This window comes from Callithrix jacchus, chromosome 8 (genome assembly GCF_049354715.1).
Source record: "Callithrix jacchus isolate 240 chromosome 8, calJac240_pri, whole genome shotgun sequence".
In the NCBI taxonomy this organism is placed as follows: domain Eukaryota; kingdom Metazoa; phylum Chordata; class Mammalia; order Primates; family Cebidae; genus Callithrix; species Callithrix jacchus.
In genome coordinates this window covers 79,615,474-79,635,612 of record NC_133509.1, presented here as the reverse complement: position 1 = coordinate 79,635,612, position 20,139 = coordinate 79,615,474, and the positions used below count along the sequence as shown (strand labels likewise).

At 37.8% G+C, this 20,139-nt stretch overlaps 1 protein-coding gene across 3 annotated transcripts in view; it reads right to left on the bottom strand.

Annotated features, from left to right (window-relative positions):
* Positions 1–20,139, bottom strand: part of TOGARAM1 (TOG array regulator of axonemal microtubules 1) — a 125,206-nt gene that overhangs the window by 3,972 nt on the left and 101,095 nt on the right. For 2 of the 3 annotated variants that reach the window (XM_035260409.3, XM_035260410.3), the window contains 2 exons: positions 2,900–3,089; positions 1,047–1,266 (listed from right to left, as the gene is read on the bottom strand). In XM_035260409.3, the coding sequence (XP_035116300.2) occupies positions 1,047–1,266; positions 2,900–3,089 (410 nt within the window). The remainder of the gene's footprint in view (positions 1–1,046; positions 1,267–2,899; positions 3,090–20,139) is intronic. The other variant, XM_035260411.3, reaches the window with a different exon arrangement.

The window sequence follows — 20,139 nt, the reverse complement described above, 5'->3', positions numbered from 1 at the left end:
TTTAGCAGTGTATGAGATGTACTTTCTATGTAATCTTACCAGCATTTTGTAATGTCACTATTTTTTATTTTGGCTGTTTCAGTGCTTGTGTGGTGATCACGGCCTTCACTTGCATATGCATTTCCCAGATGGCTAGTGATGTTGAACATCTTTTCACGTGCTTATTTGGCCAGTCACATATCCTCCCTTATTTTCCATCCATATAGCCTCATGGTTTAAATACTTCTTCAGGTCTTTTGTCTATTTTCTTATTTGATTGTTTCTTTGATGTTGAGCTTTGAGATTTCTTTATATATTCTAGATACGACTTCTTTGTAATACGTGGTTTGAAAATATTTTTCCCAGTCTGTAGCTTGTCTCTTTATCCATTTATTTTTATTTTTTATTTTTTGATACAGAGTCTTACTCTGTTGCCCAGGCTGCAGTGCAGTGGTGCAATCTCGGCTCATTGCAACCTCTACTTCCTGGATTCAAGTGATTCTCCTGCCTCAGCTTCCAGAGTAGCTGGGATTACAGGAGTGCACCACCACATCCAGCTAATTTTTGTATTTTTGGTAGAGACAGTGTTTCACCATGTTGGCCAGGCTGGTCTCGAGCTCCTGATTTCAGATGATCTGCCCACCTCGGCTTCCCAAAGTGCTGGGATTACAGGATCGTGCTTTTAGTGCCATATGTAAAACTTTTCACCAAGTTCTGATTTTCTCACATTATCTTCTAAAAGTTTTACATATAAGTTGTACATTTATTATTTTCTTATTTTTGTATTTTTTCTTTATTTCCACATCATCTGATGCCAAAGTATTGAGTTACTTTTGTATCAGATATGAGGTTGAGGAAGAAAAAGAAATAAAAGTCAAAGATATAGGAAAAGAAAGTCAATTTAATGGAACAGAATTCAATCACTAAAAGTAATTTTAAAACTATTGAGAAAATAGAAAGTTTTATGATAGTATTAAATTTTAAAACCTGAATAAGTAGGATTTCAGCATTACAAAAACATGAAAAGAAAGTCAAAATAATTTGAGTGCCAAAGTAAGATTTCTTACCTACATGCTGACTCAGTGCCTGAACAACATTCGTAGCAGCAGTGTAGATGCCTGGATTCTTGGAATTCAGATTGTTATCCACTATTGCTGGAATTAGCATGTTGATTATAGGAGATAAGTGGTCTCTAAGTAAAGGAATCATTTTGTGCATTGTTTCCAGAGCCACCAGATTTACTTTACTATTAGAATCATGAAGTCGAGATTTAAAAGCATCAAAAATCTGAAAGTAAATTGGTAAAATATTTAAAATAAAATAATGTTTACAGCTACTGTATTTATAATTCTCTTGGCATTTCATAATATTTCTCAGACTTTACTCAGTTTAAATACATAGTCAACATCCTATTTTGCCTGAACTTGAATAACAGAAACTTTGTAAAATTTTAGGTACTAAATCTAAGTGTCAAATCTTCTTGTAACAAAAAGAGAAGGCCTCAAAAATCACCCCAAAAGACAACCTAATAAAGGGTGAAAAATGTGGCTCAGCAGGCAGATGATGACTGACTGTAAATATGATAAACATCCTGTTTTCTGGAAGGTGCAGGTTAGCTAAGGTAACTGTAAGAACTTAAGAAAAGTTTCTGTTTTTAATCTCTTTTCACACTGGAAGTAGAAATATAAGTTTTACTGTGGAGATTTAACCTAGTTTCAGTTTAGGTTTATCGTGAAAATTTTAGATGCAATTTCAAGAGTTACATTTGTATTATTATCTCTTAACCTAATAACCTTAACAATAATTCCTTGCTCTTCAGAATCCTTAACTTTCATGAAATATAATAAAGTGAATGCTAAACAATTCTTTAATCATGTCAGATGAGTGAAGAGCTCTCTATGAGCTGAGACTATTCACTAATAATTTCCAATACTTATTTATCATTTTTCATGTTAAGAATAATTTTCCCAAGAGATCTGTTTTACTCAATAGATATCAGAAAATACAACTTTCTGGCTCTCATGACATGGTAATATAATATGGTACTTTTCTTCTGAAAACTGAGACAATATTACTAGAAGTGAAGAGTAGTTATGGTATGTTTGCCAAGTATAATGCACATTATACAAATTTAAAATGAAATTTAATTAACAAATTATTAATAAAATTAACTAAATTCTGATGAAGCAAAAATAATCCATGCTCTGATATGATAAATATTTATTAATATTTTCCTTTCTTTTGCTTGTCTTCCTAAAGATAACTACATAAATCAGTATATAGAGATTTCTAACCCACATATGAAAAGTTTTAATATCTATTCTAAAATAATATCAACTCTCTTATTTGTCTTTGTTTTTTAAAAAAATATTTATTGATTAATTCAACATATATTTATTAAATGACAGGTTCTGAGAGCTCTGAGAATACAGAAGTTTCAAGGAGCTTACCATTTGTGGCAGGATTCAGACAAATAAATAGCTATCTTCTTATTTTGTTTTGGTTACTTTGAGTTGTTCCAGTATGCTTTTAACATAGCAAAACCCAGGCAATCCATTCTCTTCACTAAGCTTATTTTAACACTTTAAAATAATATATATGATACATATATTAGTAATTTATTAATTAAATTCTATTTTAAATTTGTGGAATTTGTATATATGTATATATAGAGAGTATATAAAACACTAAGCTTTAGTGCATTTTTTTAAAATGAACTTTATTTGATATAGATATCAAATAAAAATACGTTTTTATTTTCTTTTTTGTAGAGACAGGGTCTTGCTATGTTGCCCAGGCTAGACTTGAATGTTGAACTCCTAGCCTCAAGAGATCTTTCCACCTTGGCTTCCCAAAGTGCTTGGATTACAGGCGTAAGCCACCATACCTGGTCTGAAAATTAATTTTGACAAGTCCTTACCTTCACAATGTTTCCAACGACAAGCTCTTGATTATTTTCGGTATCTGATAAAAGCTGTTTAATCCCGTTAATACGATCACGAAAGTCTTTTGCATTTAATAAACCAGTTATGACTTTAAGGTACTCAGCACTTTCTAGGGAATTACGAGGGACTGATTTTCTGGTGACTTCACGAACTTCAGTTACCTCTCTAAAATGAAAGAAAGGTGAATGTAATTTCATTTGTACTTTCCTATAAAAACTATTATTCAAACATAATTTAAAAATCTCATTATGCATTCATTTCCCAAAAATGAAAAATAAAATGATTTTATGCATTCCGAATGCATAAAGTAATACATAAAATAATCATTGTTCCAAAATGCATAAAATGACTTAACCCATAGCCACAGTATCTGTGTTGGGGGTCCCTACGATCTCCCCAGATTTAGATATTTGCTAGGAAATTTCATAAGAGTTAGCATATAGTTTTACTCATGCCTAAAATTTATTACAGCAGGACACCAAATAAAATCAGCAGAGAGAAAAGGTACATAGGTCAAAGACCAGAGGTAACCAGATCTAAGCTTCTAAGAGTCCTTTCCCAGTAGAGTCACACAGGACACAATTCCTTCAGCAGTGAATTATGACAAAACATGTGAAATGTTATCTACCAATGAAGCTTATTAGAGGCCTTATGTCCAGAGTTTTTACTGGGAGCTGGTCATGTAGAGACTGTCTGCCTAGGACATACCAAAATTCCAGACTCCCAGAAGAAAACTGGGCTTTCAGCATAAACCATATTGTTTGCCGAAACAATTTAGGCACAGTAAAGTACCTTATCAGTTAGGGCATGGTGGGAATCTCCTTCAAATCCTAGGTTCCCATGCCAGTGAAGAGCTAACCATGTAAGCAGCGTTTTTTAGGGACAACAGTCACAGGACTACAATGTTAACTTTTTTCTGAACAGGCTCCTTGCTCAATGAGAACTAGATAAATTACCTTGAATCTCTTTCTCAAACCCATTCTCCATAGAAGATTAAGTGAACCACTCTTATGAGGAAAAGTTGAAATCTTTCTAAAACTCAAGTTCCCAGATGTCAATCAATGGGCAATCTGTTTTTTTTTTTTTTGAGATGGAGTTTTGCTCTTACTTATTACCCAGGCTGGAGTGCAATGGTGCGATCTCAGCTCACCGCAACCTCCGCCTCCTGGGTTCAGGCAATTCTCCTGCCTCACCCTCCCGAGTAGCTGGGATTACAGGCATGCGCCACCATGTCCAGCTAATGTTTTTTGTATTTTTAGTAGAGATGGGGTTTCACCATGTTGACCAGGATGGTCTCGATCTCTTGACCTCGTGATCCACCCGCCTCAGCCTCCAATGGGCAATCTTTCTAAGCAGGCCCTTTAAAGAACAGCAGTCTCAGGCCTGCTATGTTAACTGTTTGCTACAAAGTTTCCATGTGAACATGCATGGGACAATGAGAAACTAGAGACCAGCAGGAATTATTATGGCAATGATACTATCCGTAGCATCGTAGCTATAAAGGGGTAACTCAATGTGGTAGATCCAGCTTGTCCATCCCACAGTCTGCAGGACACATGTGGCCCAGGACAGCTTTGAATGGGCCCTAACATAAATTTGTAAATTTTCTTTTTTTTTTGAGACGGAGTTTCGCTCTTGTTACCCAGGCTGGAGTGCAATGGCGCGATCTCGGCTCACTGCAACCTCCGCCTCCTGGGTTCAGGCAATTCTCCTGCCTCAGCCTCCTGAGTAGCTGGGATTACAGGCACGCACCACCGTGCCCAGCTAATTTTTTGTATTTTTAGTAGAGACGGGGTTTCACCATGTTGACCAGGATGGTCTCGATCTCTTGACCTCGTGATCCACCCGTCTCGGCCTCCCAAAGTGCTGGGATTACAGGCTTGAGCCACTGCGCCCGGCCCATAAATTTGTAAATTTTCTAAAAACATTATGAGATTGTGTGTGTGTGTGTATGTGTGTGTTTCATCAGGTATCATTAGTGTTAGTATATTTTACTGTGGCCAAGACAATTATTCTTCTACTGTGGCAAGGGAAGCAGAAGATTGGAAACTCCTGTTTAGATTATCAGCCCTTTGAAACTAAAGAGTCATGCAAAGTGACAGTTAGGTCAGTTGGTCAATTGATCTGTCCGTCTGTCTATCTATTTCTGTATTTATTTTTATTTTTGAGACAGAGTCACACTTTGTTGCCCAGGCTGGAGTGCAGTGGCATGATCTCGGCTCACTGCAACTTCTGCCTCCTAGGTTCAAGCAATTCTCCTGCTTCAGCCTCCCAGCTGGGATTATACGCACATGCTACTACACCTGGGTAATATTTTTTTTTTTTTGTATTTTTAATAGAGACAAGGTTTTGCCATGTTAGCCAGGCTAGTCTTAAATTCACGACCTCAAGTGATCTGCCTGCTTCGGCGTCCCAAAATGCTGGATTACAGGTGTGAGTCACAGTACCTGGACTATCTATGTATTTTAGAGTCTCTCTCTCTCTCTCTGTATTTTAGATGCATAGTTACTCTGTTGCCCAGGCTGCAGTGTAGTAGCACAATCACAACTCTGGCCTTGAACTCTTGGGTTCAAGTGATTCGTCGACCTCAGACCCCTGAGCAGCTAAGACTACAGGCACATATCCACAACCAGCTAATTTAAACAATTTTCTGTAGAGATGAGGTCTCTCTATGTTGCCCAGGCTGGCCTTGAATTCTTAAGAGTCAAGTGATCCCCCTGCCTCAGCTTCTGTAAGCACTGGGACTATCAGTGTGAGCCACTGTGCCTGGCCAGACTGCCAAGTCTCCAATAAAATGGTAACAATTACATCACTACCATGCATATGACTAGCACTATTAAAATAAGCACTAGGTTGTCTTAAGGGCAGTAATTAATGAATGACTCAGAATCATCCTGAAAATGGACACGGGATTGTGATCTAAAGTACAGATTTATTTATCATTAGTTTTAATTTTTAAAGTAAATTAATCTGGAGTTAATTTGTGAAATGATTAATCCTATGCAATGAGAAACACAATTAGAAATATGTAAGTTGATATGACACATAAAATGTGAATAAATGAAAAGAGTAAAACAGAAAAAACACCTCAAAAAGCCATCTAATTATTGAAACAAACTGGCATTCAGAGATTGCTTTTGTTGGTTCAAATCAGGATGGAGTTGATAGTAAAATACAATTAACATATCTTAGTAAGAAAAAGATAAAGTAGCAACAAACTAGAGAGATTCACTAGGCATATAAAATGTAGATAAAATAAGATATCAAGAATAAACACAGTTCATGACAGCATTGTTTATAATACACTGACTATTCAAAGTAAATATAATAATGCATTGGGGGTTATAATATGCATGACAAATATAGAACAAAAGATGAAAAGGGAGTAAAGGAATGCAAGTGTATTGTAAAGTTCTTATACTTAAAGTGGTCTAATACCATCTGAAAGTATACTGTGAGACAGTAAAGATGCACATTAGAATATTACAAAGTCTAGATCAACCACTTTAACAAAAAGATAGAGCTATGAAGGAAATAAATGAAATACCAAAATACATATACACTCATACCCCTACCTCTCATTCAATCTTATAACAAGCACAAAAAGAAGAAAAGGAGGAGGATCCAAGATGGCCAAATAGGAAAAGCTCTGGAGTGCAGTTCCCAGCAAGAACAATGCAGAGGGTGAGTGATCACCACATTTCCAAATGAGTTTTCACTGCCCACAGACCAGGAGATTAGCAGGCCAAAAAGCGCCATGTTTCCAGTATGGCTGTTTCAGCCAGTGCTGCGGGATGGCACACAAAAACTCACAGAAATCTGGGCAGCTGTTTCAATTGGCACCTGGAATGCCCGGGAGACAGAGCTGCCCATTCAACTGAAAGGGAGGGGTTGAGACAGGGAGCCAGGTGATCTGGTTTGGTATACCCAAAGAGACACCTCATAAAGGAGAGTTCAGGCCGACATCTGGCAGGTACCCTTCTGGGACTATGATAACAGAAGAAACTGGCAGCAATTCTTAAGGTTCTGCAGCTCCTGTGGGTGATCCCAAAGCAAGCAGGGTCTGGAGTGGACCTCCAGCAGTCCTGCAGCAGAGGGGCCTGTTAGAGGAAAACCAAAATACACAAAGAAATAGCTTCAACATCAACAAAAAGGATGTCCACTCAGAGACCCCATCTGAAAGTCACCAACTACAAAGACGACAGGTAGATAAAGCCTCAAATATGGGAAGAAGCCAGTGCAACAAAGATGAAAACACCAAAGACCAGAACACCTTTCCTCCTCCAAGGGATCACAAATCCTCACCTACTAGAGAACAAAGCTGGATGGAGAATGAATCTGATGAACTGACAGAAACAGGCTTCACAAGGTGGATAATAACAAACTTCTCAGAGCTAAAAATCATGCACTAACCCAATGCGAAGAAACTAAGAACCTTGAAAAAAAGTTAGATAAAATGCTAACTAGAATAAACAGCTTAGAGAAGAATATAAATGATGTGATGGAGCTGAAAAGCATAGCACAAGAACTTCGCGAAGCACACGCAAATTTCAATAGCCGAATTGACCAAGCAGAAGAAAGGATATCAGAGATTGACGATTGACTCAAAGAAATAAAATGAGAAGATGAGAGAAAAAAGAGTGAAAAGAAATGAACAAAGCCTCCATGAAATATGGGATGATGTGAAAAGACCTAATCTACGTTTGATACGTGTGCCTGAATGTGATGGAGAGAATGAATCCAAGCTGGAAAACACTCTTGAGGATATTATCCAGGAGAACTTCCCCAACCTAGCAAGGCAGGCCACCATTCAAGTCCAGGAAATACAGAGAACACCACATACATATTCCTCAAGAAGAGCAACCCCAAGGCACATAATCGTCAGATTCACCAGGGTTGAAATGAAGGAAAAAAATACAAAGGGCAGCCAGGGATAAAGGTTGGGTTACCCACAAAGGGTAGCCCATCAGACACACAGAGGATCTCTCAGCAGGAACCCTACAAGCCAGAAGAGAGTGGGGGCCAATATTCAACATCCTTAAAGGAAAGAACTTTCAACCTAGAATTTCATATCCAGCCAAACTAAGCTTCATAAGTGAAGGAGAAATAAAATTCTTTATGGACAAGCAATTGCTGAATGATTTCGTCACCACCAGGCCTGCCTCACAAGAGCTCCTGAAAGAAGCACTAAACAAGGAAACGAACAACCAGTACCAGCCACTCCAAAAACATACCAAATGGTAAAGACCATTGACACAATGAAGCAAATGCATCAACTAATTGGCAAAACATCCAGCTAGCATCAAAATGGCAGGATCAAATTCACTCATAACAATATTAACCTTCAATGTAAATGGGCTAAATGCCCCAATCAAAAGACACAGACTGGCAAACTGGATAAAAAGTCAAGACCCATCAGTGTGCTATATTCAAGAAACCCATTTCATGTGCAAGGACACACATGGGCTCAAAATAAAGGGATGGAGGAAGATTTATCAAGCAAATGGAGAACAAAAGAAAAAGCAGGAGTTGCAATCCTAGTCTCTGATAAAATGAACTTTAAACCAACAAAGATCAAGAGACACAAAGAAAGGCATTACATATTGGTAAAAGGATCAATGCAGCGAAAGGAGCTAATGATCCTAAATATGTTCACACCTAATACAGGAGCACCCAGATACATAAAGCAAGTCCTTAATGACCTACAAAGAAACTTAGATTCCCACACAATAATAGTGAGAAACTTTAACACTCCGCTGTCAATATCAGACAGATCAACAAGACAGAAAATTAACAAGGATATCCAGGACTTGAACTCAGATCTGGACCAAGTGGACCTAATAGACATCTACAGAAATCTCCACCCCAAATCCACAGAATATACATTCTTCTCAGCACCACATTGCACCTACTCTAAAATTGACCACATAATTGGAAATAAATCATTCCTCAGCAAATGAAAAGAACAGAAATCAGGACAATCTCTTACACCACAGGGCAATGAAATTAGAACTTAAGATTAAGAAGCTAACTCAGAACCACACAATTTCATGGAAACTGAACAACTAGCTCCTCAATGTCGACTGTATAAACAATGAAATGAAGGCAGAAATAAAGATGTTCTTCAAAACCAACAAGAATGAAGACACAACGTACCAGAATCTCTGGGACACATTTAAAGCAGTAATTTTAGAGGTAAATTTATACCAATAAATGCCCACATGAGAAGCAAGAAAAGATCTAAAATCAACACCCTAACATCAAAATTGAAAGAGCTAGAGGTGCAAGATAAAAAAAACTCAAAAGCTAGGAGAAGACAAGAAATAACTAAGATCAGAGCAGAACTGAAGGAGAGAGAGAATCAATAAATCCAGGAGCTAGTTTTTTGAAAAGATCAACAAAATAGACTGCTAGCAGAGACCGATCCAAGATGGCCAATCGCTAACATCTCGGGACTGCAGCTCTCAGTGAAGGCGCGGAGAACTAGACGACGTCACACTTTCAGACAAATTCTGGTCGCTCACGGAGCAGAAGATCCCCAGTGGAGGAATCACACGGGTCGCCAACGTGACTTTCGTGGCCGGCGCCTCGGCGAGGCAGCTCTCGGAGCACAGTAAACAGGTTCGGAGGACCCACAAGGACCCCCAGCACGACACCAGAGCCCGGCGCAGAGTAAACGGGACTGGCTCCCCTTCTGACAGGTTTGGAGCCCCCGGAAGGCAGAGTCGCCCACTACGGACACAAGAAGGAAGCCAGACAAGAGAATCCTGGGCAGAAAAGCACCATCAGTTTTAACACTGCTGCTCTGGCCCTGGCAACTAACAACCTGGACGCCCACTCAAGAGACCTAATCTGAAAGTTGGTAAATTCAAAGACAACAGGAGGATAAATTTACAATGACAGGAGGAAACCAGCGTAAAAAAGCTGAGAATACTCAAAGTCAGAAGGCCTCTCCCTCTAAAGATGATCACAGTTCCACATCAACAATGGAACAAGGCTTGATGGAGAACGAGCGCCTCCTGATGACAGAATCACTCTTCAAGGAATGGATAATAACAAATTTCAGTGAGTTAAAAGAACATATTGTAGCCCAACGTAAAGAAACTAGTAACTTTGAAAAAATGTTTGATGAAATCCTATTGAAAATAGACAACTTAGAGAGGAGTATAAGTGAAATAATGGAACTGAAGAATACAATACAGGAACTCCGAGAAGTTTGCACAGGTTTAAACACTCAAATTGTTCAAGCAGAAAAGGGATATCAGAGGTCAAAGTCCAACTTAATGAAATAAAACGAGAAAACAAGATTAGAGAAAAAAGGATAAAAAGGAATGAGCAAAGTCTCCAAGAAATGTGGGACTATGTGAAAAGACCAAATCTACGTTTGATAGGTGTACCTGAATGCAGCGGAGAGAATGAATCCAAGATGGAAAATACCCTTCAGGAAATTATTCAGGAAAATTTTCCTAAACTAGCAAAGCAGGTCAATATTCAACCCCAGGTAATACAGAGAACACCACAAAGATATTCCTCAAGAAGAGCAACCCCAAGGCACATAATTGTTAGATTCACCAGGGCTGAAACGAAGGAGAAAATACTAAGGGCAGCCAGAGAGAAAGGTCAGGTTACCCACAAAGGCAAGCCAATCAGACTTACAGCAGATCTCTCAGCAGAAACTCTATAAGCCAGAAGAGAGTGGGGGCCAATATTCAACATCCTTAAAGAACAGAACCTTCAGCCCAGAATTTCATATCCAGCCAAACTAAGCTTCACAACTGAAGGAAAAATAAAATCTTTTATGAACAAGCAAGTACTCAGAGATTTTATTACCACCAGGCCTGCTTTACAAGAGCTTCTGAAAGAAGCATTACACACAGAAAGAAACAACCAGTATCAGCCCTTCTAAAAATATACCAAAAAGTAAAGAGCACCAACATAAAGAAGAATTTACACCAACGAATGGATAAAACAGCCAGTTAACATAAAAGGGCAGTAACTCTAAATTTAAATCGACTAAATCCCCCAATTAAAAGACACAGCCAAAACCCAACGGCATGTTACATCCAGACCTGTTTCACAGGCAAGGATACACAAAGACTCAAAAACAAAGGGAAGGAGAAAGATTTACCAACCAAATGGAGAGCAAAAATAAATAAATAAAAAGCAGGAGTTGTAAATCTCGTATCAGATAAAATAGATTTTAAAGCAACAAAGATATAGTGGTAAAAGGATCAATGCAACAAGAGGTAATGATCCTAACACCCAGATACATAGAGACTTAGACACAATGAGACAGAAAATTAATAAGGATATCAAGGACTCGAACTCAGATCCGGAACAAGTAAACTTAATAAATATTTATAGATCTCTCCACTTCAAATACACAAAATAAACATTCTAGTCAATACCACATCACACGTACTCATAGGTTTAAATGAAACATTGATTGGCCATTATTAATACCCATTTTTTTTTAAGAATAAAGCAATATTTCCACTCACTCTCCCTCTTTCTCTTCCTCTTTCTTCCTCTCCTTTACTCATTTTTTTCTTCTTTCCTTCACTCAAAAAAAAAAGAAATCAACTTCTAAACCTCTAGATCCAGGTCAGCAATGTCTCTCTCATTGCTTGAATTCCTTCCTTCCCTTCCCTCCGTTCCTCCCTCCCTCCCTACTTCCTTCCTTCCTTCATCCCTCCCTTCCTAAAAAAAAAAAAAAAAAAAAAAAGACTGCTAGCCAGATTAATAAAAAAGAAAATGGAGAAGAATCAAATAGATGCAATAAAAAACAATAAAGGGGATATCACCACTGATTCCACAGAAATTAAAAACTACTGTCAGAGATTACTACAAACAACTCTGTGCACATAAACCAGTAAACCTGGAAGAAATGGATAAATTCCTGGACACTCACAACCTCCCAAGCCTAAACCAGGAAGAATTTGAAACCTTGAAGGGACCAACATCATCCTGATACCAAAACCCAGCAGACAGTCAATGAAAAAAGAAAACTTCAGGCCAATATCCATGATGAACATAGATGCAAAAATCTTCAATAAAATACTGGCAAACCGATTGCAAAAGCACATCAAAAAAGCATATCCATCACGATCAAATAGGCTTCATCCCCTGGTTGCAAGGGTGGTTCAACATACCCAAGTCTATATAAACGTAATTCACCACATAAACAGAACCAAACACAAGAACTACATGATTATCTTAATAGATGCAGAGAAGGCCTTTGACAAAATTCAGCAGCCACTTATGCTAAAAACTCTCAATAAACTAGGTATCAAAGGAATGTATCTCAAAATAATAAAAGCTATTTAGGACAAACCCACAGCCAATATCATTACTGAATGGGCAAAAACTGGAAGCATTCCCTTTGAAATCTGGCACTAGACAAGGATGCCCTCTCTCACCACTCCTATTCAATATAGTATTGGAAGTTCTAGCCAGAACAATCAGGTAAGAAAAAGAAATAAGGTGTTTTCAGTTAGGAAAGGAGTAAGTCAAATTGTCTCTATTTGCAGACAACATGATTGTATATTTAGAAAATCCCATCATCTTAGCCCAAAATCTCCTTAAAGTGATAAGCAACTTCAGCAAAGTCTCAGGATACAAAATCACTGTGCAGAAATCACAAGCATTCATATACACCAACAACAGACAGACTAACAGAGAGCCAAATCATGAGTGAACTCCCATTCACAATTGCTACAAAGAGAATAAAATACCTAGGAATACAACTAACAAAGAATGTAAAGGACTTCTTCAAGGAGAACTACAAACCACTGCTCAAGGATATAAGACAGGACACAAACGGAGAAACATTCCATATTCATGGTTAGGAAGAATCAATATCGTGAAAAATCAATACTGCCCAAAGTAATTTATAGATTTAATGCTATCCCTATCAATTACCAATGACCTTCTTCACAGAACTGGAAAAAACCACCTTAAACTTCATATGGAACCAAAAGAGAGCCTGCATAGTCAAGACAATCCTAAGCAAAAAGGACAAAGCTGGGCCTGACTTCAAACTGTACTATAAGGCTACCATAATCAAAACAGCATGGTATGGTACCAAAACAGAGATCTAGAACAATGGAACAGAACAGAGGCCTCAGAGGCAACGCCACATATCTACAGCCATCTGATATTTGACAAACCTGAACCAAAAAAAGCAATGGGGAAAAGATTCCCTGTTTAATAAATGGTGTTGGGAAAACTGGCTAGCCATGTGCAGAAAGCAGAAACTGGACCCCTTCCTGATACCTTACACTAAACTTAACTCCAGATGGATTAAAGACTTAAACATAAGACCTAATACCATAAAAACTCTAGAAGAAAACCTAGGCAAAACCATTCAGGACAAAGGCATAGGCAAAGACTTCATGATTAAAACACCAAAAGCATTGGCAACAAAAGCCAAAATAGACAAATGGGACCTAACTAAACTCCAGAGCTTCTGTACAGCAAAAGAAACAATCGTTAGAATAACCAGCAACCCACAGAATGGGAAAAAAATTTTGCAACCTACCCATCTGACAAAGGGCTAATATCCAGAATCTACAAAGAACTTAAACAGATTTACAAGAAAAAAACAAACAAACCCATCCAAAAGTTGCCGAAGGATATGAACAGACATTTTTCAAAAGAAGATATGTATGAGGCCAACAAACATATGAAAAAATGCTCATCATCACTGTTTATTAGAGAAATGCAAATCAAAACCACATTGAGATACCACCTCACACCAGTTAGAATGGTGATCATTAAAAAATCTGGAGACAACAGATGTTGGAGAGGATGTGGAGAAATAGGCACACTTTTTTACACTGTGGTGGGAGTGTAAATTAGTTCAACCATTGTGGAAGACAGTGTGGCAATTCCTCAAGGACCTAGAAACAGAAATTCCATTTGACCCAGCAATCCCGTTACTGGGTATATACCCAAAGGATTCTAAATCATTCTATTTTTTTTTTTTTGAGATGGAGTTTCACTCTTGTTACCCAGGCTGGAGTGCAATGGCGCGATCTCGGCTCACCACAACCTCCGCCTCCTGGGTTCAAGCAATTCTCCTGCCTCAGCCTCCCGAGTAGCTGGGACTACAGGCGCGCACCACCATGGCCAGCTAATTTTTAGTAGAGACGGGGTTTCACCATGTTGACCAGGATGGTCTCGATCTCTTGCCCTCGTGATCCACCTGCCTCAGCCTCCCAAAGTGCTGGGATTATAGGCGTGAGCCACCGCGCCCAGCCAAATCATTCTATTATAAAGATACATACACATGTATGTTCATTGCAGCACTGTTTACAATCGCAAAGACCTGGAACCAACCCATATGCCCATTGATGATAGACTAGACAAGGAAAATGTGGCACATATACACCATGGAATACTATGCAGCCATAAAAAATGGTCAGTTCGTGTGATACAACTGAAAGTATAAATAAATCCACAAATACGCTGGGGATGTCAATACTGCTATCAATATTGCTTTTGCACCATTGTAAATTGAGAAATCATAAGTTGAACAATCCTATATATATATATAAAAGTTGTAAGACTCATGCTTTCCAATTTCAAAACTTATTATAACACTACAGTAATCCAAACAATGAAACGTGGTACTGGCATAAGGATTGACAATGGCATCTATAATCAATGGAATGGAATTGAGAATCCAGAAATAAACCCAAACATATATGCATAACTGATTTTCAACCAGGATGCCAAAACCATACAATGAAGAAAGAACAATCTCTTCAACAAATGATTCTGGGAAAACTGGATATCCACATACAAAAGAATCAAGTTGGACCTTTACCTAACATTATGTACAAAAACTAACTCAAAATATATCAAAGACCTAAATATAAAAACTAAAACTGTACAAATATTAGATGAAAACTGGGAAATAAATCTTCATGACATTGAAAAAAAATATGAGATTTAAGGTAACAAAAATGTTCTAAAATTGTGATGACACTCATTGAATACAGAGATGCCCCTCAATTTGCAATAGAGTTACATCCCGATAAACCCATTGTATATTGAAAATATCTTTTTTTTTTTTTTTTGAGATGGAGTTTCGCTCTTGTTACCCAGGCTGGAGTGCAATGGCGCAATCTCGGCTCATCGCAACCTCTGCCTCCTGGGTTCAGGGAATTCTCCTGCCTCAGCCTCCTGCATAGCTGGAATTACAGGCACCACGTGCCACCATGCCCAGCTAATTTTTTGTATTTTTAGTAGAGACAGGGTTTCACCATGTTGACCAGGATGGTCTCGATCTCTTGACCTCGTGATCCACCCACCTCAGCCTCCCAAAGTGCTGGTATTACAGGCGTGAGCCACCTTAAGTCAAAAAATTCAATACATCTAACCTACTAAACACCATAGCTTAGTCTAGTCTACCTCAAACATGTTCAGAACACTTACATTAGCCTATACTGAGATAAATAATCTAGCACAAAGCCTATTTTATAATAAATAATTTATTATTATATTGAAAGTAAAAAACAGAATGATTCTATGGATACTCAAAGTACAGTTTCTGCTGTACTAAATGCATATTGCTTTTGCACCATTGTAAAATTGAGAAATCATAAGTTGAACCATCCTAAGTTGGGGACCATCTGTATTAAAAAACATTGAATTGCATGCCTTAAATAGATAAATTATATAGTAGGCGATTTACACCTTCCTAACACTGTAATTTAAAGAAAGACACACCATGCAAATCTTCAATCAAAAGAAAACTGGTTAATAAACTAAGATACTCTACCAGTGTAGACTTCAGGACAAAGAATATTACCAGAAATAGACGTACTTCATAATGACAAAAGGACCAATTTATCAGAAAGTCACAACAATCCTCGATGTATTTAAACGTAATCACCGTAGGTCAAAATATATGAAGCAAAAAGTGATACAAGTGAAAGTATAAATAAATCCACAAATACGCTGGGGATGTCAATACTGCTATCTCAGCAACTGATAGAACAAGTAGAAAAAAAATCAGTAAGATTATAGAGCACTGGAATGACAATCGACTTAAGCTGACTGACATTTTATAGAATACTACATTCAACAAGAGCAGAATGTACATTCTTCCAAGTAAATGTAAAATAGTCACTAATCCAGAACACATGCTGGGTCATAAAGCAAGTCTCAAGAACTTTAAAAGAATTAGAATCAGGCAGCATGTTCATTGACAGAACAAAACTAAATTTAAAATCATTAATAAAATGATATGTAAATCTCCAAACATTTTAAAATTAAACACTTCTAAGTAGCCCCTGTAATAAAGGAGAAACCACAAAGGTATCATTATTCAGCATTATCCCAATACCAAATCCAAAACATTCTAAGACAAGAAAACTAAAGACCTCATGATTAGACACAAAAATACTCAAATAATTTTAGTAAATTAAGCCCAGTAACATTAAAAATATGATACATCATCATCACCAAGTGAAGCTAATCCAAGGAATGCAAGTTACCATTTTTAACATTTAACAATTAACATAATTCACAATAATTACAAATAAGCAAAAAATATAATTATCTTAATAGATGCTGTAAGGGCATTTGAGAAAAAAAAATCAACATGCATTCATGATTTAAAACTCACAAACTAGAAGGGAACTTCATTAATCTGATAAAGAGCTTTCTATGAAACCTACAGGTAGTATCATACACAATGGTGAAATGCTGAACATTTTGACCCAAAGATCAGGAACAAGGTAAAGATGTTATTACTTCTATTTTAAATTACATTTGATATTCTAACCAGTATAGTATTAAGGTAGGAAAAATAAATTAGGAGCATACAAACTTGAAAGGAGGAAATAAAATATAAGAAGATCCTGGAGAATCATGTGTTGACAGAAAGTAAACGGATGGGGCATGTTGTCAAAGCACAGCGGCCAACCCGAGGGAGCTCCTAAAGGTGGAACCATTTGAAGAGGGAAATAATGGCAGTATTCGATTATAGCCAACAGAATAAAATAGAAATCCATTAGTCTTCGTGAAGATAAATGAACATTTGCATAAATAAACATATAAAGGAAATGGAACAGTTTTCTGTAAAGAAAAAAAATCAACCAATAAATGTAGAGGAAATCAAGAAACTAGCAGATCATTATTAGGCAAAACACCAGCACTAATTGCTATAGGCAAAATCTCTCAGTGGTGGCTAAAACTAGCGGGCATATGTATGGTAAGAAATAGGATATTTACACAGTCTCAAAGTTTCCAAGATATCTATTAATTATAAAGGGAAAAATAGTACAGTGCCTAGCAGAAACCACCATAAGCTCATGATGAAAGTTAATGTTACTGGTATTAAGACGTAACAACATCATGTACGTCGTGATGTAATGCAGTGAGAAGGGTATAACATCACTTTCTGTGGTGTTCTTGCCGAATTGCATAACTTCCATCTAATTGTGACAAAATATCAGATAAGCCCAACTTGAGAAATATCTATGAAATAAATGTTTAGAAAAAGCCTCCCATACAGTATACGCTGAATAAATTTTAAGAAAGCATATTTTAATGGATTCCAGAAAACAGTTTTTGACCAAGATATCTGATCCAACATCTTATGAGATTATATAATATCAAGGTAGAAAAATGGCTGATTCTTATTTAGTAGGCCTGGAAGGAGTATAAGATTTTACATTTCTGGCTGGGCGCAGTGGCTCACACTTATAATCCCAGCACTTTTGGAGGTCGAGGTGGGTGGTTCACCTGAGGTCAGGGGTTCAAGACCAGTCTGGCTAACATGGTGAAATCCTGTTTCTACTAAAAATACAAATATTAGCAGGGTGTAGTGGCACATGCCACTAAGTAGTCCTGGCTACTTAGGAGGCTAAGGCAGAAGGATCTCTTTAATCCAGGAGGCAGAGGTTGCAGTGAGCCAAGATCCTGCACTGTACTCCAGCCTGGGCAACAGAGTAAGACTCTGTCACAAAAAAAAAAAAATTTTGCATTTCTAAAAAGCTCCTTGGTAATGCCAATGTTGCTGCTTTGTCGGCTGTACTTAAAATATCAAGTCCCAAAGCATATACTTTCACATACATCATTATTTTTTATAAAAGTCATTAGTTTATGAATTATTTCAAAGATATACAAATACAGAAAATATGAGAGATACCTATGTATACTATGAATACTATGTATTCGTATAGTTTTTCAATACTGTTTTTTTTTTGTTTCTTTTGTTTTGTTTTGTTGACAAAGAATCTGGCCAGGCGCGGTGGCATATACCTGTAATCCCAGCACTTTGGGAGGCCGGATGCAGGCAGAGCATGAGGTCCAGAGATCGAGAGCATCCTGGCAAACATGGTTTGTACAAAAAAGAAAAATACAAAAAAGAAAAAAAAATAGGGCATGGTGGTGTATACTTGTAGTCCCAACTACTTGGGAGGATGAGGCAGGAGAATCACTTGAACCCGGGAGGCAGAGGTTGCGGTGAGCTAAGATGGCACCACTGCACTCCAGCCTGGCAACAAAGTGAGAAAGAAAGAAAAAAGAGACAGAAAGTCTGGTTCTGTTGCCCAGGCTGGAGTGCAATGGAGCAATCTCAAGCTTACTGCAACCTCTGCCTCCCGGGTTCAAGGGATTCTCCTGCCTCAGCCTCCCAAGTAGCTGGGATTACAGGCATGTACCACCACGCCAGGCTAATTTTTTCTATTTTTATTAGAGACAGGGTTTCTCCATGTTGCATAGACTGGTCTCAAAGTCTTGAGCTCAAGCAATCCATCTACCTTGGCCTTCCAAAGTGCTAGGATATCAGGTGCACACCACTGCCCCTGGCCAATAGTGTTTAAAATATATTTAAAGCCAGATGTGGTGGCTCATGCCTATAATCCCAGCAGTTTGGAAAGCTAAGGTGGGAGGATCCCTCAAGCCCAGCAGTTTATCTCCATCCTGGGCAACATGGTGAAATACCATCTCGACAAAAGAAACATATTAGCCAGGCATAGTGGTGTGTACCTGTGGTCCCAGCTACTCCAGTGGCTGAAATAGAAGGATTGAGTAAACCCAGGAGGTCAGGGTTGTGGTGAGATGTGATCACACCACTCAACTTCAGCCTGGGCAACACAGTGAGTGAAACCTTGTCTCAAAAATAAAATAAAATATATTTTATAAAAGAGCAAAGAGGTCATAGTGCTAATTTTGAAATAAGCTAATGCTGATGGACTTTGTCATCACTAGACTGGCCCTATAAGAAATACTCATATGGGTCCTAAACATGGAAGCAAAGGTCGATATTTGCCATCATAAAAACATGAAAATATAAACTCACAGGTCTTATAAAGCAATCATATAAAGGAGGAAGAGAAAGGAATCGAATGGCAACATGACGGAATTCCACCAAACCATGAAAACGGAGAAAAAGAAATAATTTATAAAACAGGTAGATAATAGTTAACAATATGGCAGGAAAAACACTCACATATCAGTATTAACCAGGAAGGCAAATGGATTAAATGCTCTACTTAAAAGTTACAGATTGGCCAATGAGATAAAAAACATGATCTAACTATGTGCTGCTTATAAAAAACTCACCCTAGCTTGAAAGACACATACACACTAAAATTAAAATGGTAGAAAAAGATATTCTGGGCTGGGCACAGTGGCTCACATCTGTAATATCAGCACTTTGGGAGGCCAAGGAGAGCGGAGTTCAAGACCAGCCTGGCCAACACGGTGAAACCCCATCTCTACTAAAAATGCAAAAATTAGCTGGGGGTGCTGGCACGTGCTTGTAGTCCCAGCTATTCAGGACACTGAGGCAGGAGAATCGCTACTTGGGACACTGAACCAGGGAGGTGGAAGTTGCAGTGAGATGAGATCATACCACTGCACTCCAGCTTGGGCAACAGAGTGAGACCTTGTCCAAAAAATATATATATATTCTACACAAACAGAAGCCAAAAGCGATCAGGTGTAGCTGTGCTTACATCAGAGAACATAACCTTTAAAGAAAAAATAGTAAAAAAAAAAAGACAAAAAAATGTAATTATATAATGATAAGGGATGAATTCAGCTAGAGGTTATAACAATTCTAAATATATATGCACCCAACACTGGAGCACCCAGTTTCACAAAACGAATATCTGCTAGACCTATAGAAAGATAAGACTGAAAAACAATCCTGTTCTCAAGTGTGGACTTCAACACTCCACTCACAGTACTAGAC